General features: G+C 48.7%; 1 protein-coding gene across 3 annotated transcripts in view; it reads right to left on the reverse strand.

Annotated features, from left to right (window-relative positions):
- The window catches only part of MAP4K5 (mitogen-activated protein kinase kinase kinase kinase 5), a 95,493-nt gene that overhangs the window by 20,909 nt on the left and 50,078 nt on the right, over positions 1–24,506 (reverse strand). For all 3 annotated transcript variants that reach the window (XM_033160813.1, XM_033160731.1, XM_033160893.1), the window contains exons 9-15: positions 22,900–23,031; positions 21,547–21,609; positions 17,657–17,738; positions 15,743–15,859; positions 15,454–15,532; positions 13,526–13,584; positions 12,402–12,469 (exon numbers count right to left, since the gene is read on the reverse strand). In XM_033160813.1, the coding sequence (XP_033016704.1) occupies positions 12,402–12,469; positions 13,526–13,584; positions 15,454–15,532; positions 15,743–15,859; positions 17,657–17,738; positions 21,547–21,609; positions 22,900–23,031 (600 nt within the window). The remainder of the gene's footprint in view (positions 1–12,401; positions 12,470–13,525; positions 13,585–15,453; positions 15,533–15,742; positions 15,860–17,656; positions 17,739–21,546; positions 21,610–22,899; positions 23,032–24,506) is intronic.

Genomic DNA, 24,506 nt, shown 5'->3' on the forward strand with positions numbered 1-24,506 from the left:
GGGTACCCCTTCACATAAGTCGCACAAGCACCACACAAGCCCTCGCGATAAAGGGCATCCCCAAAATGTTCCGATCTGCGCCCCGAAAACCCTCCGAGAAGCCTCCTGTCAAGCGCTCCTCGTATCGTCCATTTTCTCAATGAACGGCAAACCCACCAATCAGGAGCATGCATTCAGCTCAGCCTGCAAAATGGAACGTTCAGAACAGCTACTATGATTCAATCATCACCTTCACGCTTGACTGAACACTAAGTGGGTTTTGACAGGCTCCCTGCTGGGAGAACAATGGAATCGAAACCAAAATGTAACCAGTTGGGGAAACTATTAATTATAACTTGCAACAATGTATCAAATGGACAATTTAGACGCTGGGTGGCCCAATTTTGACAGCTCGAAATATTTATTATTGTAAAAATCCACAACTCCTGAACGCAGTGTCCGATTTGCCTGATTCGGGTGTCTATTTGCTCCTTGTAAAATAACCTTTCTAACCCCTCGGTCCCCGCCATCCTCCGATCATCAGAAGTATATTATTTCGATACTGCATAATTTTTGGACTCTCCACTCAGTGGCTTTCATAATCCCCTAAGCAGCGAGTCACGTCCGCAGGAGGAGATACACCCCTCCCGATAATCCAGTCAAGCACCCATCCATCAGCTACCATGGCAGCAGACATCCTCCTAGGAGCTTTCTATTGTCCTGACGCAGAAGAAACCTTCAATGTGTATTACACCCACCCTAGATCCATTCACCGGTTCCTGCCATCCTTCCTGATATGCAAAACTTGTTTTTCCCCTATGTAAATTTTACTGTAACCTCCTCTCTCCCCTCCCCATCTCTGACGTTTCTATGATGTATTTCGCTGTGTATTCTGGGCAATGGCGGGAAGTTTTAAAAGTCCGTGACACCCTTTGTTCGGGGTTCGGATCCTCCTGAACCTTGTTGCGCAATAAACTCCTTTGCTTTTGCTCCAATCTCCGGCTGGTCTCCATTGCCTCCGCAGCGAACCACGGGCTTCCTCCGTAGGACCGGGAGCTGAGCCTTCTCGACCCGGTAATTTCCGTAACAGTCTTGGTGCCGAAACCCGGGATCTGCGTTCTCCCGTGGTGGCTGGGGACCCCCACCGAGCCTTCAGCCGGCAACGGGACCCTTTTCTCCCGTGGAGACTCGACGGATCCCTGGCCATCCTCCGGGCGGTAATTGCAGGTCTCAAGGGGAGCCAACCGGGGAGCAAAGGCAAAGTTCAGCCGGCTTCGTCTCCAACGATCCAGCGGATCGCGGTGGAAGACGCGTAAGTATAAATCCAGTGCACTGGTGATTGGGGGGAGGGGGGAGGTAAGCCTGGCAACCGCAATCTACTGCTCTCTTGCCTATCATTTCTTGCCTGTCTCTCAGTCTGTCCCGTGGACTGCTGCTCAACTCGAAAGGGGAGTCCTGAGCTCTATCTCTTTTTCTCCAATACCCAGTCAGCCGCCCCGTTAGCTGGTCTAACGAACGCAAGGGACTGGGCTCCTTTTCTACTTTGCCAGCTGCCAAGGGGCAAAGGACTTCTCTGCACTATCCTAAACCTCAGCCGCCCCGGTCGGGCCATGTAAAACACGCTGGTCGTGCGTGAGCCCGCTTCCGAACGCAAGGGAGGTTTTTCCGGACCGTTTAACTCTATTTAAAGGGCTGCCCGATCTGGCACTGCAGTGGCAGGCGTCCAGTAGGGTTCCCTTCCTTAGCTGTTAACGATAGGCAGGAGGTTGCCAGGTGGGGGGTACCCTGTAATGGGTGGAAATGGGGGTTGAGAAGTAGGAATAGATGAGAAGAAATGGAAGAGAAAGGAAGAGGAAAAGGGAGCTCCAGGAAAAAGGAAAGGAAGAGGTAGTTTAGAGTAGATCCCCCTGGTCAGCCGCCCCGCTAGCCGAACTAGTGAACGCAAGGGACCAGGCTAGATTATTGGAACGTCGTGTACTGTATTTTGCTTATGTTAAGAAACCCCCCTGTCCCACTCCCTTAGCAAGAAAACCTGACTTACTAAGATACCTTTCCCATTCCTCCTTTCCAAAACCCCAGGTTCCTCTTAAAACCAAGGAACAATGGGCGCCAAGGCTTCGAAGCCCAGTCGTACTTCCGCTGGGAGGAAGGCTTCTTGCAAGCCTTCTTTTGCCCAGCCGGAACCCGACTCCCCCCTCGAGTTTGTACTAGATCACTGGAAAGAGATTCCGGGCTCAGAAATATTATCCAGGCAGAAGTTGCAAGAACTCTGCGAAAACACCTGGCCATCTTTTACTGATAAAATGACATCTGAACTCCGCTGGCCACCGGAGGGATCCTTCAACCAGGATCGTTTGAATGCTCTAAAGAAGCACTTACTAGAGGAAAGACCCCGCCAATTGGACTACCTAAAAGCTTTTGAGGTCGTATATCAAATCCTCACTACTCTGAAGGATTCCCCGGCTCTCCAGATGCCTATGATAAAACCTCCTAAGAAAGCCTCTAGGAAACCCAAGGGAGGTCCTGCACCGCCCCCTTATGAGGATCCATCGGACGATGACTCTATGGATCAGGCCATGGCGCTATACTATAATAGACCCAGACAAGCACCCACAGCTCCCCCTGCACAGAATGATGTCCCTGGGCAAAATAATCTCCCGGGACCCGAAAATGATGCAGACCCGAACAATCAGGCAGGAGCTCAAGGCGGGCAGCTAATAGTCCAACCCATGGACCAGGAAGAGATAGCCACAGTATCCAACGACCAAATGGAACCTGACCCGGTCTTAACGCCAGTCAGTGACCACGCTGCTTATACTCTGTCGCCCCACTCCAATCTTCTTGAGAACGTGGAGGGCATGACCACCCGCTCTATGGTGCAGACTGCTAAGGACCTTGCCATCCGCATCCAGGGTGCCTTTTCGCCATCTGCTTCCCGGCAGCCAGTAAAGGGAAAGGCTAAAGGGAGTGGGGGAATCAATCACCAAGCGGCCTCCTACCAGATGCCCCTACGTGCCTTCCCCATCCCTCCTGCAACTCCGGATGGGGCCCCACGGATGATTTACACCCACCAGCCCTTCCGGACTGCAGACTTAGTAAACTGGGCAAACGTGATGCCCTCTTTGAGGGATGACCCTGACAAGTGCCACCGGCAAATCGCTACAATCTTCTCTTCCCATCACCCTTCTTGGACGGATGTCCACGTACTCTTAAATGCCCTATTCAATGAGGCTGAGAAGGCTGACATTCTCAGTAAGGCTGAAGAAGCCCTAAACCAGGAAAACTACCAAGAAGGAAGACCTCAAGGGGTGGAGGCCCTGACACCTAGGGATCTCCGTATTGAACCCAACCCTGCTTGGGACTTCAATACCCCTAATGGCGTCTGGTGTCTGAACCTGTTTAAAAAGGCCATCTTAGACGGCATTAAAGCTTCAGGGCAGCGCTCCATAAACTGGACTAAAGTTCAGACTGTGATCCAGGGTCCCAATGAACACCCGTCGGACTATTATTCTAGGTTGGTGGCGGCTATTAAAACCTGGGGCGGAATAGACCCCGAGAATCCGCACCATGATATAATAGTAAAAGGCTTTTTTAAAGACCAAGCAACGCCAGATATAAGGAAAGCCTTAAATCTCCTAGTTGGCTACGATGGGAAAACTTTTAGCGAAATACTGTCCATCGCCAAGTCCGTCTTTAACAACCGGGACGAAAAGAAAAGGACGGACACCAGGACAGAGGAAGAGGGAGTGCTTGCCCTCAGTATGGAAACCCCTTGCTTCCCAGCTCCAGGGTTCCCGGCCAGGGGAGGAGGCAGGGGGCGAGAAAGAGGGGGAGGATTGAATGCAAGCCCATCCATGCCACGACCCTGGGGCCCATCCACTGGCCTTTGTCATCTGTGTTTTCAACCAGGGCACCTAAGACGAAACTGCCCATATTTATACCCGGGGAGCCCATGGGTTGAAACCAACTCTTACCCATTCCCCAGAGGAAACTCACCATACTCCACCTTTCCTTCGCACCCCCCCTTGGGCCCAGAGTTATGAGAACCAGCAAATGGTGCCACCTCATCCCCAAGGGAATTGGCCACCCCAAGGCACCCAGGTCTCGGTGGCCCAACCAACCGCAGAGTCACACCCTCCAAATCCTTTCCGTGCCCCTCTGCCAGCTCAAACTAACCCGCAATTCGTTCAAGCCCCTCCTTCCAACTTGAGAACATAAGGAGAGCCCCAACAGGACCTTGAAGCCCTTCCCCTTTGGACTGCGCTCAATTCCCACCCCTCGTATACCCGGGGGTACAGCCCATCGCACCCCAGTTCCTGTTCGTCGCACCCCAGCAACGCACCCCAGCAACGCACCCCAGCAACGCACCCTAGCAACTCACCCCAGCATCGCACCCCAGTTCCTGTTCACCGCACCCCAGCATCGCACCCCAGTTCCTGGTCGTCGTACCCCAGTTCCTGCTCGTCGCACCCCAGTTCCTGTTCACCGCACCCCAGCATCGCACCCCAGTTCCTGGTCGTCGTACCCCAGTTCCTGCTCGTCGCACCCCAGTTCCTGTTCACCGCACCCCAGCATCGCACCCCAGTTCCTGGTCGTCGTACCCCAGTTCCTGCTCGTCGCACCCCAGTTCCTGCTCGTCGCACCCCAGTTCCTGTTCACCGCACCCCAGCATCGCACCCCAGTTCCTGGTCGTCGTACCCCAGTTCCTGCTCGTCGCACCCCAGTTCCTGTTCGTCGCACCCCAGTTCCTGTTCGTCGCACCCCAGTTCCTGCTCGTCGCACCCCAGTTCCTGCTCGTCGCACCCCAGTTCCTGTTCATCGTACCCCAGTTCCTGTTCGTTGTACCCCAGATCCTGTCTACCGCGCCCCAGTCCCTGTGTCACCGTTCCCAAGTCTTCAGGCATCGTTCCTGCTTGTGTTTTTGGACTTGCCGCTATTGACAGCTTTTGACAGCTGTTTGACAGCTCTCCGTGTTTTTGGACTTGCCGCTATTGACAGCTTTTGACAGCTGTTTGACAGCTCTCCGTGTTTTTGGACTTGCCGCTATTGACAGCTTTTGACAGCTGTTTGACAGCTCTCCGTGTTTTTGGACTTGCCGCTATTGACAGCTTTTGACAGCTTTTTGACAGTTCTCCACATTTTCGGACTTACCGCTTTGACAGCTTTTTGACAGTTCTCCACATTTTCGGACTTACCGCTTTGACAGCTTGCCCTATTCTGACTGCTTGGCGTTTGACAGCCTTTTGACAGTTCACCACATTTTCGGACTCACCACTTTGACAGCTTGCCTTGGTCTACCTGCTTACCGTTTGACAGCTGTTTGACAGCTATTTGACAGCACATCCTGTCTCCTCGTTGGCCACCTTTGACAGCTCGCCAGTGTGACTACCTGCCACTTTGACAGCCGTGAGACAGCTCATCATACTCTCCGATCAGCTGGCTTTTGACAGCCCACCGTGCCTGCACCCGATGTTGGCATCCAACCATGACCGGCCCGCTCTCCCTGAAATACGACCAGCCGAGGCGCGTGGGGGAGGTGAGTACCAAGTCTCGAAGGTGTAGGTGTGGAGAAAAGGATTTGTGGTTCTGCGAACCAGATACAAATCTTATCTCCAAATGCGGGACTGTTAGGGAAAATTCCAGCCACCACCTTCCCCCACCGCGCAGCCTCCTCGCGGGACTCCCGCGCTGCCAAATGCGGGACCTGGAAGCCTCTTTTCTTCCTTTCCCCCCCCCCGACGATGAGCGGGTACCCCTTCACATAAGTCGCACAAGCACCACACAAGCCCTCGCGATAAAGGGCATCCCCAAAATGTTCCGATCTGCGCCCCGAAAACCCTCCGAGAAGCCTCCTGTCAAGCGCTCCTCGTATCGTCCATTTTCTCAATGAACGGCAAACCCACCAATCAGGAGCATGCATTCAGCTCAGCCTGCAAAATGGAACGTTCAGAACAGCTACTATGATTCAATCATCACCTTCACGCTTGACTGAACACTAAGTGGGTTTTGACAGGCTCCCTGCTGGGAGAACAATGGAATCGAAACCAAAATGTAACCAGTTGGGGAAACTATTAATTATAACTTGCAACAATGTATCAAATGGACAATTTAGACGCTGGGTGGCCCAATTTTGACAGCTCGAAATATTTATTATTGTAAAAATCCACAACTCCTGAACGCAGTGTCCGATTTGCCTGATTCGGGTGTCTATTTGCTCCTTGTAAAATAACCTTTCTAACCCCTCGGTCCCCGCCATCCTCCGATCATCAGAAGTATATTATTTCGATACTGCATAATTTTTGGACTCTCCACTCAGTGGCTTTCATAATCCCCTAAGCAGCGAGTCACGTCCGCAGGAGGAGATACACCCCTCCCGATAATCCAGTCAAGCACCCATCCATCAGCTACCATGGCAGCAGACATCCTCCTAGGAGCTTTCTATTGTCCTGACGCAGAAGAAACCTTCAATGTGTATTACACCCACCCTAGATCCATTCACCGGTTCCTGCCATCCTTCCTGATATGCAAAACTTGTTTTTCCCCTATGTAAATTTTACTGTAACCTCCTCTCTCCCCTCCCCATCTCTGACGTTTCTATGATGTATTTCGCTGTGTATTCTGGGCAATGGCGGGAAGTTTTAAAAGTCCGTGACACCCTTTGTTCGGGGTTCGGATCCTCCTGAACCTTGTTGCGCAATAAACTCCTTTGCTTTTGCTCCAATCTCCGGCTGGTCTCCATTGCCTCCGCAGCGAACCACGGGCTTCCTCCGTAGGACCGGGAGCTGAGCCTTCTCGACCCGGTAATTTCCGTAACAGTACTTTGTGGTTTTATTCTGCATTTTAAAGTATTTTTACGCTGTGAACTGCCCTGAGATCTTTGGATGAAGGGCAGTATACAAATTTAGTTATTATTATTCGTAACAGGTCAGATCTCAGCTTACAGGGGAAAGATGGTTGCAAGAGGAGTTAAAGAGTCTGGTTTCTACCTCTGCGCCTCACCCCTTGAAAAATAAAGTTTACAAGAGCAGTGCATGTTACGGCAGAGAGAGGGGAGCATCTGTTGAAGAGTCAGCATGTTGCTGCAGTTCTGCATTTCCCTGAGAGCTCTGGGTTCAGCCTTAACATTGAGGAAAATGAACAGGCCTCCCCCCACCCCGCCCAGGGTGGGTGGACTGGCAATTATCTCTCATTTTAACCTGCCACCCTGAGCTCCTTAAGAGAGAGCCCAGAGTCAGCGTGGTGCAGTGATTTAGAACGCCAGGCTGGGAGCAGAGAGTCCAGGGTTCGAATCTCCACTCAGCAATGAAGCTCACTGGGTGGGAGCTTGGCCCAGTAGCTGTCTCTCAGCTGAGCCTACCTCATGGGGCAGTTGTGAGGGTAAAAAAATAAAATAAAATAAAATAAAATAATAACTAACTAACTAACTAACTAACTAAGGGAGCTAGAGAATCATGTTTGCCACCTTAAGCTCCCTGGAGGAATGGTCAGATATAAATGTAATAACAGCAACAGAGGCAGTCTGGATAGCTCAACTGGCTAGAGCATGGTGCTGATAATGCCAAGGTTCCAGGTTCGATCCCCGTATGGGACACCTGCATATTCTTGCATTGCAGGGGGTTGGACTAGATGATCCTCCGGGCCCCTTCCAACTCTACAAACAACAACGATAATGCAATAGATAATCCTTACGTGGTACTAGCCCCCCACTGCAGGGAGGAGAGGAACACAGGAAGCTGCCTTACCCTGAGTCAGACCGTTGGTCCGTCTACCCCGGCACGGTCTACACTGGCTGGCAGAGCCTCTCCAGGGCTTCAGGCAGCGGACAATCCCAGGCCTGCCTGGAGACGCTGCTGTGGGCTGAACCCGGGGCTTCCTGCCAGCAGATCCAATGCTCTGCCACTGAGCTACAGAGGGAAGAGCCGACATCGCCTCCTCCTGAAGCAACCCTGCCCACCGGCCTCCCAAGCGGAAGGTGAGGACGCCCCTCACACAATGGCTTCCCCGGGGCTCTAGAGATGGGATGAGCACACCAAGGAAGGGCCAGTACGTTTGTACTCTTTCTGTATCAGGCCATTTTGGGTTGCAACATCTAACTCAACGGTGTAGCCTCCCGAGAATGTACTTTATTTTATGAGCTAATGGCTGTGAACCCCGGTTTGCTTTGGTTTCATTTCTCGGTACTGCTTTATGCCCCCTTCTTTATTTCATTTCATGTTTTCTACTTTAACGTCACGATAAAGTCTTGGAATTTATTCATTTTTAAATAAAAAAAAACCCACAGAGTTTTAAGCAAATAAACAATGGGGTGAGCAAGCGCTCTCCCTCGCCCTCCCGGATTACTAGTGCCCTGAGACGCAAAACCCGGTAACTTCGACTGAAACGTCTTCTAAGTTCTTGCCTTCAGGTCAATGCCGTCTCCCGCTGACTTACAATGCTCCCAATGTTTCCTTAGGCCCTCCCATGACCACATTATTTCTGGCGACCAGCCCAGGTCTGGGGCCCACAATGAGTGGGGATGGTCAGAGTCATGGTAGTGGAGGAACAATGAAGAGGATTTAGGAATGGCTTTTAAAAAGTGTTCCTGAAGGGACAGGGAAAAGAGGCGCTCCTCCCCCCCCAAAAGGATTGGGCCCATCACTCAGTGGCAGAGAACAAGTTTTGCACACACAGCCTCAGGTTCAATCCCTGATCTCCCCAGTAAAAAAATATCCAGGCTTGAGAATAAAATCTCTCCAGAAAACCTTGGATGGTTCAGCCCTGGGCTAAATAGATCAAGAGCCAGACCCACGACAGGGAAAATACATATGTGCAACACTGGAAAAAGATCTGGAGAGCTCTCTCCCTCTGTAATTATTTTTGGGGAGTGTGGGGAGAGACAGGGAGAAAGCAATCGAGCAATACGGTCATCTGCATGCAACTTTTATGTTTATGCAGCTTTAAAGCAAATATTCCTCCAGCAGAAGGCTGGCGGGCCACGGCGGACCTTTCACACAGAGCTGACCCCTTGACGGGAGGCCATAAATCAGCGCTGTGTTTTTTCTGGACGAGCCCAAGAGGACGGAAAGCGGCCCAAAAGCCACAGCTCCTTTTTCTTTCTGCATGGCAGTGACATTATCCAGCCTTCCAAGCCTCCAAAAACCCCAAGCATTTCCTGTTTACGGTGCTGAGCAGAACGTGACGCTCTGCTGGAGGGGCAGATACGCTCCCTCTCTTTGGGCGTTTGGGACCATGAGCAACCCGGCTTCGTCTGCCCAGGTGACTGTGATGTGGTGCCCCTGGGCCGGCCTCTGGGCTCCTCTGCAGCCGACTGGAATGCAGCTGTGCCCGAGCCAGCTCCGATCACGCCCAAAGCCGCAGCAAATGCCAGACGCTACGCCAGAAGCCCTGCATTTCCTGCATGCTCCTCTCCTTGTCAATTGCCTGGCCCTAGAAGCCACTGCAGAAAACGCCAGCCTGGTTGTATGCAAGGATTTAACAGCTTTGGCCACAGAGAAAAACACAGTAGAAAAGAAAAGGAGGTGGGGGAGAGGAAAGTGGGGAGAGAGGAGGCAAAACCTCTTAGTTCAACAGAAAGCAGGATCTACAAAAGCACTGTGGATATTTATAATCGGAGAAGGTAAGAACATGAGAGCGTAAGACGGGCCTGGCTGCTGGATCAGGCCAAAGAAGGCCCACTTACTCCAGCATCCTGTTCGGACACATGCCAGAGAAGACCGGGAGACAGAATTGAAATCTGCCCAGTGTGTACCCACAAAGACTTTGGCACGACTGCTTCACCCTCACCTTCAAATGAAAAGAAGCCCAAGCACATAGGAATGCATTTGTTCACATTTGTCCTTTCTCTCCCCCCAGCGCAGTCGTTCCTGTTGCTGCCTACCCCATGGTAAAAAAATTAAACCCGAAGGTGCTTGTGGCGGGGAGCCTGGCTTCTTTCTCCTCCTACAACAGCAGCGGAGGGCCGGGGGGGGGGTTGCTACCTAAGAAGTGCCATGTACATTAATGGTGCTTAGTGAGTGATTGTGGAAACAGCTGCACAGCCGGCCGGCCGGCCAAAGGAGAGCAGGCCTTTACCAGGAGGAGGAAGAGGAAGGCGTTCAGGGAACAGCTCCCCCAAAAGCAACACAAGTTGTGCTGTACGGCCAAGGGAGCCAGAGCAGAGAAGGCCTTTTAAGGCAAAGGTATTTCGCCTCCATGGGCTGCTTCACATTCCGGCACAAGCAACTTGTGGCGCTCGAGGTTTCCTTATGGTAACCTGGGGGAATCCTGGCTTGCAAAAGACATTTGCTGGTCTTTGCGGCTGCATAGAGACACAGGAATGAAATACCACGAAGTTGCTTATGTCAGGTTTTTTTTTTTTAGTGCCAGACTTGTTCTAAGGGATTTAAAATCACAGAAGCAGTCATGGGATGGCCTGGCCTTCCCCAACCCAGTGCCCTACAGATGTTCCAGACAATATCTCCCATCAGCTGTGCTGGCTGGGCCGAGCGGGAATTGAAGTCCAAAACATCTGGAGGGTACCAGGTTGGGAGAAAGCTGAGATGGGCAGCTGTTGTCTCAATAAACTCCGGAGCAGCTGCACTAAGCGTGCCTGAGGCAGGAAATGCATACGGCACTCCTCTGCACAAACACACAACATGAACAGAGGGGCTCCATCCGCCGCAAAACAGGCCTTGTGCCGCAGAACCTCCCCGGCCACATTCTGCCCAGTGATCCAGTCTAAAGATTCTGCAGCCAAACTTAACAGAACCCAAAGACTACCAGCTCATTACCTTGAGGCAATGGGAGTTGCTTATTTCAAATGTTCATTCCCCCTGTTGTCCCACCCATCAGAAATCACACAGACCCCAGATTAGGCAATTTGGGGGGGGGGGCACAGCCACACCTAAGCTACAGCACGGGCTGATTGATTCCCCTACCCTTTCTCCACACACCAAGATATGGCTTGGGTGAAGCTCTCAGAAAGCTGACCACACCACAAAGCTGGTCTGGAGCAGCATGATGGTCAGGGTGCAGTGAGACTCATGCGCGTTCACACTCACCTCCTATGTGCACAGATGGGAGAGGCAAGGAAATGGCAGAGGGTCGCCATGTCATGCTGCCAACTGAGTCCAGTGAGAGCAAAGCCTTCCACCTGCATCTCGGCAGGCCCACAAAGGCCACATCTGCCCAAGAACACAAACTCACTTGACAAAGGGCCCAACTGTGGGCCTAACCAAAGCAAACCGTCTAAAAGATACCGAGCATCAGAACAATCTGGCCACTATAAGGAAATTCTGCCCATGGTGTGATCAATTTCCACCTTCCCGTTTTGATTCTCTGGCTCCATACCTGCACAAACTGGCTATCCCAAAATACAGACGTGCTTTCACACTCGCAAGACTGAACGTTTTGCCATCTGCTGTACTTGAGGGCCGATTCCAAAAGATCCCGCATGAGAAACGCCTTTGCCCCTGTGGAGACGGTAGCACCGCAACAGTGGCTCACGTCCTCCTGTCTTGAACTCTCTACAAAGACGGGAGGAACGAGACCATCACCCCACTCGTACTGACCACCCCAGGGCGCTCAACCACTGCCACAGACCAAACGGAGCAGATAACAGCCAAGGTTGCTAGGTTCTTAGCAGGGGCAATCAGAATAAGGGTCACTATCTGACGGTTGATTCAGGACCCTAAACTGTGCTTTCATACTAAATTTCCTTTCTTCTGTGTATATTGTAATGTTTATTGTTGCTATGGCCATTGGCTAATGCAAATAAAGTTTCTAACTGACAAAGAATGAATGTCACTTACTCTGAGCAGCTAGGAGCGTCGTAACCAGATATGGACCACTGGTACCAAACTCTACAGGAAACTGCCCTAACTAACTGACTGAAACTATCACAGGGACAAAGGAGGATGCCTTCACCCCCGTGTGGCTCTCCTTTATCACACACACAGCCCAACAAGACAATGACTGATCCCCCCAACAACATACAAATCAATATGGCTAACTTAATCCAGCAATTCCCCCCCCCCCAAAAAAACACAACACACTGCAATCAATTAGCTGCAACCAACCACACCCTGGTCCCGCTGACCTCTTGCTCCACCAGCAAAAATAGGACACCTACCCACATGATGCTGACAAAGAAACTCCACCCATACACTCTTTATTCTCTCTCCTCTCTTTCCCCCTCACCCCCACATTACCTGCAACAAAAATGTCTCAAACGGACTGCAATGGATTTGTATGAAGGATTCTACGATTTAAAAACAGAGACACGAAAGGTACTTTTCTTACTTATGGAAAATCCCTCAGTAAAAACATTTTTAAAAGGCCCAGATCGTCCTGCTCCCCGCTCCCTTTTTTTCCTTCCAAGTGGGTGGCAACCTTGAAATACACAGTGTGGGTCATTTATTCACGATGGAGCCAGGCATACTTACTTGGCGCAGCTTCCGCCATCAACAAAAGGATTCCAGTGTGAAGCGAAGTGTGCGCCCGCTGCCACCACCTGCAGAGGGGGAAACGTTCAGCTAAGCAATGTCTCCAGCTAACATCCAAAGAGGGCACCCCACTCTAATACAATCCGAATTCAGGCCCTATTCCCCGGCTCTGGTTCAGGCGTAGCGTTTTCTGGATCTGGCTCGGTTCTGCTTCTGGAAAGGCCTGGCACAGACTGGGGACCAGCCCAACGCCAGGCCTCAACGGTCGCATGGCCAAAGGCCACGGGTGGGCTTGAGGCTATCATTGGTGTCACTTCAAACTAGGAGCCCTGAAGTCTTCGTTATTTTTATACTTATTTACACTGAAATATGCACCTGGCCTTTGAAAGCCAGAATCGGCTCCAGCACAGGAGGTGAATGAGAAGACCTGTGCTGGTGCCCAGCCCAATGTGGGGGGAGAGGCCTGGTAGGGGTGGCGATGGAAATGGAGGGTGTCATCCGCCTTTCGAAGTGCTGGACCCCCAGCTGCTTCAACTTGAGCACAGAGACAACCATGGGAGCTAAGCAAAGACCCTCCACCTCACATGGCACTTTGGGCAAACTGGCATTAACTTATTATGTGATCTGCCAAGACTTTTCGACATGATACATCGGGGTGGGCAGACTTCAGACTGGCTGGATCTACATTAGTTTTATTTTTTTAACTAGGAGCCCAAAATCCACCAATCAGAGCCAAGTACAAAAGACATACAACTAGAATTAAAGAACAAGAGTGCCTCCGAGTTCATCCTGAGCAGTACTGAAAATGAAGTGACCTCCCAGTTCTTCCACGCAGGTGGCAAATTCCTGGTCAACTTTTTCATTTCATCAGCTGAGCACAGGTGGGAAAGGCTCCTTTGCTGTTGCTCTTCTTAAAACTGGGAGCCAGAAACCCTTTGGCCAATCTATTGCAGATCACCCAGGGATCTACCAGTAGATCCCAATCTGCGTTCTGCACAGCCCTGGGGGACGTGTGTGTGCATGTAGCATGTAGCATGTGGTGAATTCATCTAGAGATTTCTGTAGAGATGTGAAGTGGTAGAAATAAATACTAAGTAAAAAATAAAAATAAAACAAATCCGTACCACTTCATCTCGCGCTTCCGTTTCTTTCCTTAGCGGTGGTTCAAACTGCAGCTTGTCAACTGCAAGACATGAGACATTTACAACTTTATAAAAAAAAAACTTTTACAAGGCTTTTTTTTCTCAACTGCAATGTCCCCCGGCATAGCAAAATGTTCCGGATTTATTAATTTAAGCCACTTAGATGATGGTGATATATTTAATTATACCCCACCTTCTTCCCTGACAGGGACTCAAAGTGGCTGAGAAGAGCCCATTAAAAAGTTTTATTATCGGACAATTAAATAGTACTTCCTCTAATTAACACTCTCTTCTGAAACGCTACCCTTTATGAGGGGCTGCGATTCCAAGAACTACCCCCCCTGCAAAAATGGAACTAGCAAGGAGTGTGTCTGCTTGGAGGAATATCCACTACCAACTATTTCATCTGGAACGGCATGCTTTCAAGAGAAGTTAGGCAAGAAGGCGAAGAAGCAACGTAGACAGGATTTTAACCATGGAAGGATCCTCTACCAATTTCTTCTGGAGACTAAAATAAAACAATTGAGATTGTGGGCACATGGCCCAAAAGCAGAGGGGAAGGAAGCTCCTGCCGCCTGAAAGTTTTTTCTTTCATTTTTTGCTATTAAATTGTTTTTGGATTGATTTGGGTTCTTTTACACTCTTCTTTTACGGTTTTGATCTTTTTAATGTTGTGATGCACTTTGATATATTTTAAATAATAATAACAATAATTTTTTATTTATACCCCGCCCTTCCCGATTGAAAAACCGGGCTCAGGGCGGCTAACAACAAATATAAAACATTGATTAAAACGACTTAAAAACAGCATAAAATACAACATAAATGTAGCATCCATGTCAATAAAATTCAAAAAAATTCAGGGTCATTTTTTGGGGGGGGGGAGCCAGTTCAGTAAACATCAAGTGATCATCAGGGCTAACTGGCCAAGTTGGTCCTACTAGGACCAGCAAGGAGACCAGGGAAGAGCTCAAATGTGGGGTCCCAGAAGGGTTTCTTCATAGGAAAAGGGAAGGGGAAAGGGAATGGAGGATCAGGCTAATTCAAATTGAAGGCCAGGCGGAATAGCTCTGTCTTACAGGCCCTGCGGAAAGAGATCAAGTCCTGCAGGGCCCTAGTCTTGTGGGACAGAGCATTCCACCAGGTCGGAGCCATCACTGAAAAAGCCCTGGCTCAGGTGGAGGATAATCTGGCTTCTTTAGGGCCTGGGACCCTTAAGCTATTATTATTCATGGGCCTTAGGGTCCTCTGCAGGGCATACCAGGAGAGGCGGTCCTGTAAGTACGAGGGTTCTAGGCCGCATTGGGCTTTAAAGGTCAAAACCAGCACCTTAAACCTGACCCGGTACTCTACCGAGAGGAAGTGCAGCTGGTAAAGCACTGGGTGAATATGACAAGGACCCCGTGAGGAGCCTCGCTACAACATTCTGCACCCGCTGGAGTTTCTGGGTCAGTTTCAAGGGCAGCCCCGTGTAGAGTGAGTTACAGTATGATTTTATGGTTTAGCAGCATATAAATTTATTTATTTTAATCAACCAATCAATCCATTTTAAGCTGAGGCAGTAACACGGATCAAGCGCACATTGTCAAAGGATTTTGAGGAGAGCAGTTGCTCTTCTGCAGCACAGAACCTTCCCGAAAGTCCAGAACGACTGAGGAAGCACACAGGTCAGGAGGCAGAGCTAGCATTTTTTGCACACAGCTACTACGTCATGAGCAACCCAGGGAGCAGACCAAAATCAGTCTAAGAACAAATACTGCAAGGTCAGTTTCTATTTATTTTTAATGAATGTTTTTTGTTTTGTCCTTTGTTTTCATGTTGTTGTTTTTCCCCATTATGTCTTATTCGGTGTATGTATAGATGTATGTTTTTGCTAATAAAAAATAGAATAGAATAGAGGAGAAGCTCACAATTGATTTCAGACGCCGTCCTCTCTGCTCTGACATTCCGGTTGGTGGAGCGAATGGTGTGGCGAATAACTGGGTGTGGCTGCAGGAGTCAGAAAGGGAGACGTCAGAGGCTGTGACACATGCAAGGCTTCATCGCCCACCGAAGGGAAAAGGGGCGCCCCACATAACCATATGGCTGCATGTTAACCCTCCCCACAAGGAAGACCTACGCAGGACTCCCAGGCTCGCCACTTCAAGGGAGAATGAGGCCTAAGGGCGAGGGAACTGCCCAGAGGAGGGACTCGCTCACCTCAAAATCGTCATCATCTGCCTCGGCATAATGAGGGGGGTTGTCGGGATTGCTCACTTTGTCCAACAGTTCAACGGCCAGCGACCGAGAGAGACCAGGCTGCCCAACAAAGGTATGCTAAAAATATACACGCAATGAAAGAATGAATGAATGAATGAATGAGAGGGCGAGTTCAGGACTTGCTTGTCTATGCCAGCCTTTGCTAACCGGGTGCCCTCCAGATGGACCATGACTCCAATCAGCCCAGCTGTGGAGGGTACCAGGTTGGCAAGGGTTGGTCTACACTGACTAGCAGAGCCTCTTCAGGGTTTCAGCTACCTGGAGAAGCTGGGGAGTGAACCAGGGACTTTCTGCACAGAAGCCAAAGCCCTACCACGAAGCTATGGTCCTTCATCTGCTAGCTGCCTGTGCAAACAGGAACTTTCCCCAGGCTGCGCCTCAAGTGTTTAGGAGAGCCAGTGTGGTGTAGGGGTTAGAGTGATGGACTCTGACCTGGGAGACCAGGGTTCGAATCTCGCCACTCAGCCATGAAGCTCACTGGGTGACCTTGAGCCGGTTGCCATCTCTCAGCCTAACCTACCTCACAGGGTTGTTGTGAGGATGAAATGGGGAAGAGGAGAACCACATACACCACCCTGAGCTCCTTAGAAGGAAAGGCAGTATATGAATGTATAATAATAATAATAATAATAATAAAGTTATTCTTTGAGAGAATATCCCAGAAGTATGAGGTACATGTTGATTTCATGACTGTGGTTAAGCTTTTTACAATGTTTTATAGACATCCCTGGCTGCCCTTTCTTAGAATGATTTTAGAATGTATTTTAATTAATTGACTGTGTGATTTTATGTACACTGTGATATTTTTACTTGTCGTTAGCCGCTCTGAGCCCGGCTTTGGCTCGGGAGGGCAGAATACAAATAAATTTACAAATATTATTATTATTATTATTATTATTATTATTATTATTATTATTATTACCATTATTATTATTATTAATGAAGTGGCTCCTCTTTAGTTTTAATAATAAAATTATTATGTTTTTAGTCTGTTTTACACCTTTGTTTTAATGTTTCTATTTGGGCTTTTTGTTTGTTAGCAAGTTGCTCGGAGTTGCCTTGAGCGAGAGAAAGCAACTAACTAATTTAATTAAAAATAAATAAATGACTAAATAAATGGAGCAATCACATGTGGCTGAAGTTTGCACGTTACAACTTAAATGAAAAGGCAGCTTGCTTCTTCAGCGCTGCAAGACTCGCTGCAGAGTCAGGCCCCAAAGGAAGGTTTCTCTTCCCATGTGCGTGGAAATCTGAGGTTGCCTCTGAAGCTTCTCCCCTGCATGGATTGTGAGCACCGCACAGACCAAACGCAGGAGGCTGAGCTTCATATCAAAAGGCTTTCAAGCACTGTCTCCGTGTGGCAAGTGTAAGGCAGGAAAATGTGGCAGTCCCCAAAAGACATGCCAACCGGAACAGCAGCCTGCAGTGAAACAGAAGTTTAAGAAGTGCTGGTCCAGGGCATGCAGCATGGTTTAGCCTTCCATCCAAACAAGGCAAAACCTCCCAATTCTTCACTTTTCTGACAGCCTCTGCACTAGAGGTCAATTTGGGGATTTTTAGTGTCTGTCTGCCTGTTAGCTTAAAGTCTTTTAGACACTTAAAAAACGTGATTAATGTAGTGGGGGGGGGGAGAGAATTATCTCAGCACAATCTTAACACAGAGGCCTTTTTTTGTAAAAACAAGAGGCTTTTTTTACATGCCTGGGAAGTTTTCGATATTCATCACGCCTTACAGCATTTAAGAAAGAAGTATGCAAGGCCTTTTGAGTGCACCCTGAAAGCCAGAACATTTACTCCACTAGCGGGGATGAGATTTTACTCTCATCTCTCAAAAAAGAAAGAAAACAGGCTTACAGTAAGAAGTTTATCAGCCGCTGGCCTCTTCTTTGGGTTTTTTGTAAGTGCTACTTTCACAAAACTGTGAAATGTTGGTGACCTAAAAGACAGACAGACAGACAGAGAGAGAGGTGGGGGGGAGAGAGATGCAGCTTTTATTGTATGTGATGGGTCTGCATGGTGGTTAAAAGACGTTCAGATTCTGCATTATTAAAGTTTTTTTTTATAATGGGCAACCATTGCAAAATAAGAAAATGAATATAATAATGCAAAATATAAATGACACAAATAAGCATATATTCAAAGGAAAGTCAGCAATAAACTAAGCATTCTTAAGCAAAGTTCAACATAAAGAGCAGCTGCGGCTGGGCTGCATCTTGTACCTCACCATTCCTATAAATGCAGCCTTCCCCAACCTGGCGTCTTCCAGATGCTCTGGACTACTACTACCCCAATCTTCCTTGACAAACTGGCAAAGCTACCGGGCCTTGTAGTTCAGAACATCTGGAAGGCATCAGGTTCAGAAAGGCTGATATAATGTATGAAGAATCCCAATTTCTGAACAAAATGAAAAATTAAAAAATTCCTTCCAGTAGCACCTTAGAGACCAACTAAGTTTGTTCTTGGTATGAGCTTTCGTGTGCATGCACGCTTCTTCAGATACCAGCACACGAAAGCTCATACCAAGAACAAGCTTAGTTGGTCACTAAGGTGGTACTGGAAGGAATTTTTTAATTTTTCATTTTGTTTTGACTATGGCAGACCAACACAGCTACCTACCTGTAACCCAATTTCTGAATTGTTATTATTTATTGAATTTGTACGCTGCCCTTCATCCACAGACCATCCCTGCATTGCTCCGTCCGGTACGCAGGCTGGGACCCTACCTGCCCGCAGACTGTCTCACCATAGTGCTGCATGCTCTAGTTATCTCCTGCTTGGACTACTACAAAGTGCTCTACGTGGGGCTACCTTTTAAGGTACTGTTTCAACCATCATCTGGAAGTATTATCTCCTTTACGTAGCTTAAGAGGAATCAGTAAGAGGTCCATGGATAACTCATAGCTGTACTCGTTTTAATTTCAGTTATTAGAGGTTGATTCATCATTTGGAGGCGAGTGCAAAAGATTATATCATCTCTATCTGAAATAGAGGGTGGAATTCAACATTGCAAATGTTGAGCTGTCCAAATTGCTGTCGAAGGGAAGATGATAATAATAATAATAATAATAATAATAATAATAATAATAATTTATTATTTGTACCCTGCCCACTCTTCCAACAAATATTAAAATATATTAAAAAGTCACAGATTAAAAACTTCCCTAAACAGGGCTGCCTTCAGGTATTTTCTAAATGTCAGGTAGTTGTTTATCTCTTTGACCTCTGATGGGAGAGTGTTCCACAGGGTGGGCGCCCCTACTGAGAAGGCCCTCTGCCTGGTTCCCTGTAGCTTTGCTTCTTGCAGTGAGGGAACCGCCAGAAGGCCCTTGGCGCTGGACCTCAGTGTCCGGGCTGAACGATGGGGGTGGAGACGCTCCTTCAGGTGTACAGGACCGAGGCCGTTTAGGGCTTTCAAGGTCAGCACCAACACTTTGAAATGTGCTCAGAAACGTACTGGGAGCCAATGTAGATCTCTCAGGACCGGTGTTATGTGGTCTCGGCGGCCGCTTCCAGTCCCCAGTCTAGCTGCCGCATACTGGATTAGTTTTAGTTTCCAGGTCACCTTCAAAGGTAGCCCCACGTAGAGCGCATTGCAGTAGTCCAAGCGGGAGATAACTAGAGCATGCACCACTCTGGCGAGACACTCTGCATTGCACGCTTGTTTTCTGCTGCTCCAGAGGGGAAGACACGAACCAATGGATTCAAATTACAAGAAAAGAGATTCCTACTAAACATTAGAAAGAACTTTCTGAGAGCAAGAGCTGTTTGATAGTGGAATGGACTCCTTCAGGAGGTGGGGACTCTCCTTCCTTGGAGGTTTATAAAGCAAAGGTTAGATGGCCATCTGTCAGGGATTCTTTAGCTGTGATTTCTGCATTGCAGGTGGTTGGACTAGATGATTCTATGACTGCACGGGCCTTTGGTCGGAACCAACCTCTTCTTAAGTCTTATGCATTCCCCTTCCATCTGCACTGGCCATTGTATTGCTGCAGCATTAAGAAAAAAGTTCAAGTTCGTTCCTCCCACCCCCCCAACTGTCTGGGTTTTGTTTTGTTTTGTTTTTTTTAACTACATTTTTTTGCCAAAAAGGGGAAGGGTAGAACAGAAGGCCAGTGCAACTGTTGTGCAAACGGCAAAAACATCTGTAGCAAAAGAATGTGGTTTGACTGTCTGGGTGCTGGAAAATATGGCTAACATGGAGATCACAACTGAACTGCAGCCTATTAGAAAAACACACGCAGGCAAGGAGGGGAGGCGACACAGTAGGGCGATGCTGCAGCTCACCTAAGGGGGAGGCAAATGAAATGTCGGGCAGACCAACCTCCCGGAGGGAAAGGTAACCTAACTTCAGAAATTGCTTTCTAGAGAAATATCACTTCTCAAAAACGGAGACTGAGCAGAGGCAGAGGGAAGCCTGCGAGAAAGCAGAAACGTCTGGTCTAAAACCCTTTCCCTCACCCCTTAATCGCACTTCCAGCCGTATGCTGGAGGATGGGGCACGGTCAGCTGAGAACACTTCCACTCTTGCCTATCCCTCTGCCTGCTCAGGCACAAAGGAAAGGTGGATATGCCCAGCTGAATAAATAATAATAATAATAATAATAATAATAATAATAATAATAATAATAATAATAATTTATTTATACCCCACCCATCTGGTTGGGTTTCCCCAGCCACTCTGGGTGGCTTCCAACAGAATGTTAAAATACAATAATCTATTAAACATTTTAGAGACCAACTGAGTTTGTTCTTGGTATGAGCTTTTGTGTGCAGGCACACTTCTTCAGATACCTGCAGCCTATTCAGATACCTGATACTTCTTCAGATACCTGCAGCCTTCAGATGCACACTTCTTCAGGTATCTGAAGAAGTGTGCATGCACATGAAAGCTCATACCAAGAACAAACTCAGTTGGTCTCTAAGGTGCTACTGGAAAGAATTTTCTATTTTGTTTTGACTATGGCAGACCAACACGGCTACCCACCTGTAACTGGAACTATTAAACATTATAAGCTTCCCTAAACAGAGCTGCTTTCAGATGTCTCCTAAAAGTCAGATAGTAGTTTATTTCCGTGACATCTGATGGGAGGGCGTTCCACAGGGCGGGTGCCACTACCGAGAAGGCCCTCTGCCTAGTTCCCTGTAACTTGGCTTCTCGCAGCGAGGCAACCGCCAGAAGGCCCTCGGGGCTGGACCTCGGTGTCCGGGCAAACGATGGGGGTGGAGACGCTCCTTCAGGTATACTGGACCGAGGCAACTTTTGCATATACCCTAAAAGAACTGCAGGGGGGTGTCCAAAATGATCCAGTGAGGAGCCTTTTGGTTAAAAAAAAGGCAACCATCAAAGGATTGTACTGTCCCATGACTAGAGTGGAGGGAGGGCCGATTTGAGGGGCTACCAGTCAATACCGTGTTTCTCCTAAAATAAGACACCGTCTTATATATTTTTTTGCTCAAAAAACACAGTATGGCTTATTTTCAGGGGATGTCTTATTTTAACCGTGTCTCATCGGTACGCTGCATAGCCACGCCTCCCCGGGCTGTTTTAATGGGAGGTACCACGTCACTGTGGCTTATTTTCGGGGTATGGCTTATTTTTGGGGAACATCTCTTTCAGCCACCTTCAGGGGTCACCATCACCAGCCAAAGGGTGGCCCTATTGGTATGGAAAGGAACTAGACACAAACCATCAAGGGCGAGACCACCGCAAAAATAAATAATGAAAAAGGCACTCCCAGACTTACCATTTTGTTTTTTCCTTTAGCTTTGGAGGCTGAAAGTTGCTTTTGGACATTAGGAACAAGGCCCTGAAATACAAGGAAACCACCTCGTCAGGCGTGCAGAACAAAGCTGTACATGGAAAGGATTCGAAATAAATAAAAAAATTGTCCAGTAGCACCTTAGAGACCAACTAAATTTGTTCTGGGTATAAGCTTTCATGTGCATGCACACCTCTTCAGATACCGTGCATGCACACGAAAGCTTATACCCTGAACAAACTTAGTTGGTTTTTAAATTTATTTATTTATTTATTTATTTTGACTGTGTCAGACCAACACAGCTACCTACCTGAAGGAAAGGATTTGTAAGGGAAGAAAGGGGTTTTTGACTGAAGTAGACCAAATGGCGCGTGCCAGGTGGTTTGGACTACAATTCCCATCTTTCCTGACCGTTGGGCTCTGCTGGCTGGGGATGATGGGATCTGCAGTCCACAACACCCCTAAAGATTAGGAAGCACCTCCTGATTGCACACACCGAATTGATGGTGGAACAGTCAGGCGGGTCAGGCTTTATTCATTTATTGGTGAGCTGCCTTTCGGGGCACAGCCCACTCAAGGAAGCTCACAGTATCGCGCAAACACAGTATCAGCAACCATCTAAAAATGTAGAAAAATACCAATTAAAAAATACCAACATAGAAAATCTAAAATAACACCAACTGTGTTAACTGTCAATTAAAGAACTAGGCATTTTTTGGGGGGGGGGCATAGGTCAGTAAAAGCAAATTACAGAGCACTAAAATTATTTTAGATGGGAGGTTCTCCTCTTTCTCCAGCCAAAGGTTCTGTAGCAGAGGCAGAAGGGAGGACCCCCCCCCCCGAGGATGCTGGACTGTTGGGTTCCCTGCCTTGGCAAGGGGGTTGGAACAAATGACCTTTACGGTCCCTTCCAGCTCTCAGATACTAAGAGTTCTTTTTAATACTCGTCTACTTCAGGGCAAGGATGCGGGTGGCACTGTGGGTTAAACCACAGAGCCTAGGGCTTGCTGATCAGAATGTTGGCGGTTCAAATCCCTGCAACGGGGTGAGCTCCCGTTGCTCGGTCCCTGCTCCTGCCAGCCTAGCAGTTCAAAAGCACACCAGTGCAAGTAGATAAATAGGTACCGCTCCGGCGGGAAGGTAAACGGCATTTCTGTGTGCTGCTCTGGTTTGCCACATGAACTGGAAGCTGTACACCGGCTCCCTCGGCCAGTAAAGTGAGATGAGCGCCGCAACCCCAGAGTCGGACACGACTGGACCTAATGGTCAGGGGTCCCTTTACCCTTTTTCTTCAGGGCCAGAGAGAGTGGAGGAGAGGAGCCCTTCCTGTCCACAGACCTCATTGGATGAAGATCAAACATGGGCGGCTGCAGCTCTCCAAGCTCAATGGCTGTGATGCCCACCGCCCAGATGTCGCACAGTTGGTTGTAGCCGCCGTTCTTTTCTACAGCTGCAACTTCCGGAGCCATCCTTCGGGGGGGGGGGGAAGAGAGAGATAAAAACGCTGTCAGGCGGCAGGAAGAGCCAAGACTCCCCCCCCCACCTCCCCTTGCTGCTTTTGATTTAGCCCACTGAATCCAAATGCCCCTCCTGTGCTTGCAGCCCAGGCGTGGGGAACCTTTCGCAGCCCGAGGGGCACATCTTCTCGTGGGCAACCTTCTGAAGGCTGCATGCCAGGGCTAGGCAGAGCCAGAGGCATAATGCATCATACCCGAAAGGGTTCTTAATTAATCATCCCTCTAGGGAATAGACAAGGTGAAGCAGAAGAGTTTGGATTTGATATCCCGCTTTATCACTACCCGAAGGAGTCTCAAAGTGGCTAACATTCTCCTTTCCCTTCCTCCCCCACAACAAACACTCTGTGAGGTGAGTGGGGCTGAGAGACTTCAGAGATGTGTGACTAGCCCAAGGTCACCCAGCAGCTGCATGCGGAGGAGCGGAGGTGCGAACCCGGTTCACCAGATTACGAGTCTACTGCTCTTAACCACTACACCACACTGGCTCTCGATCGAGTACCTTGTGATCCTCAACAGCCTCACCCCTGTCCCTTTTTAATTTACCCTAGTGTTTTGAAATGTTTGAATTCATAATGCCAATGAAGGTATTTGTATTTGTTAAGCAGGTGGGCCGCTGGATGCAGCTCTTTCATTTGCACAGAAGGTGGCATTCCCAGTTATGCAGAAATCAGAGGTTTCTACACACACACACACACACACACACTGTCACACGCAACCTCCCCACCCACCAAAGCAAGCAAGAGGTATTACTGCAGTCCCTTAAGGAGAAGCAATGAGGGCACATACCCTGGAAAGAGTAGGGTAGCCTGGGGAGGCAGGCCTGGGGAGAGTCCTAAGGGCTAGACAAAGAAGGCTGGAGAACTGGAGCCTGATAGAAACATGCTGCTGTCTACCAGGTGCCAGACATGCCCCCTGGTCCTGCAGACTTGGGAGAGACAGCAAAAGGAGGAGGCTGATTGCGGTGCGGGAAGAAGGCAGACAGGGAGTGCTTTGTGGATCATTTTTGCAATAGATCACCAGGCATTTTTTGTCTCCAAACTGTTTAACAACAGCTGCCCAAAGTGGCTGGGGCAACCCAGCCAGATAGGCAGAGTATAAATAAAATAAGGATAATGATAATGATAATAATAAGAAGTAGTAACTCCCACCTCTTCCTTAAATCGCAGTGTATGTCTGTCTGACCTTTGTAAGTCACTCATTTGTGCTTGGCTCCAGCTGGTGGACCTCTAGGACAGTGTTTTTCAACCACTGTTCCGCGGCACACTAGTGTGCCGCGAGATGTTGCCTGGTGTGCCGTGGGAAAAATTCCAGCCAGAATATCAGCTTTGTGTTCAGCCAAACAGGCCCTGGTTGCACACTGAATAAAGTATTTTATAATTTTTCATATTTCTGTTTACTTACTATTTCATAATAAAGTAATTATAAAAT

This window comes from Lacerta agilis, chromosome 1 (genome assembly GCF_009819535.1).
Source record: "Lacerta agilis isolate rLacAgi1 chromosome 1, rLacAgi1.pri, whole genome shotgun sequence".
NCBI classification, from domain to species: Eukaryota; Metazoa; Chordata; class Lepidosauria; order Squamata; family Lacertidae; genus Lacerta; species Lacerta agilis.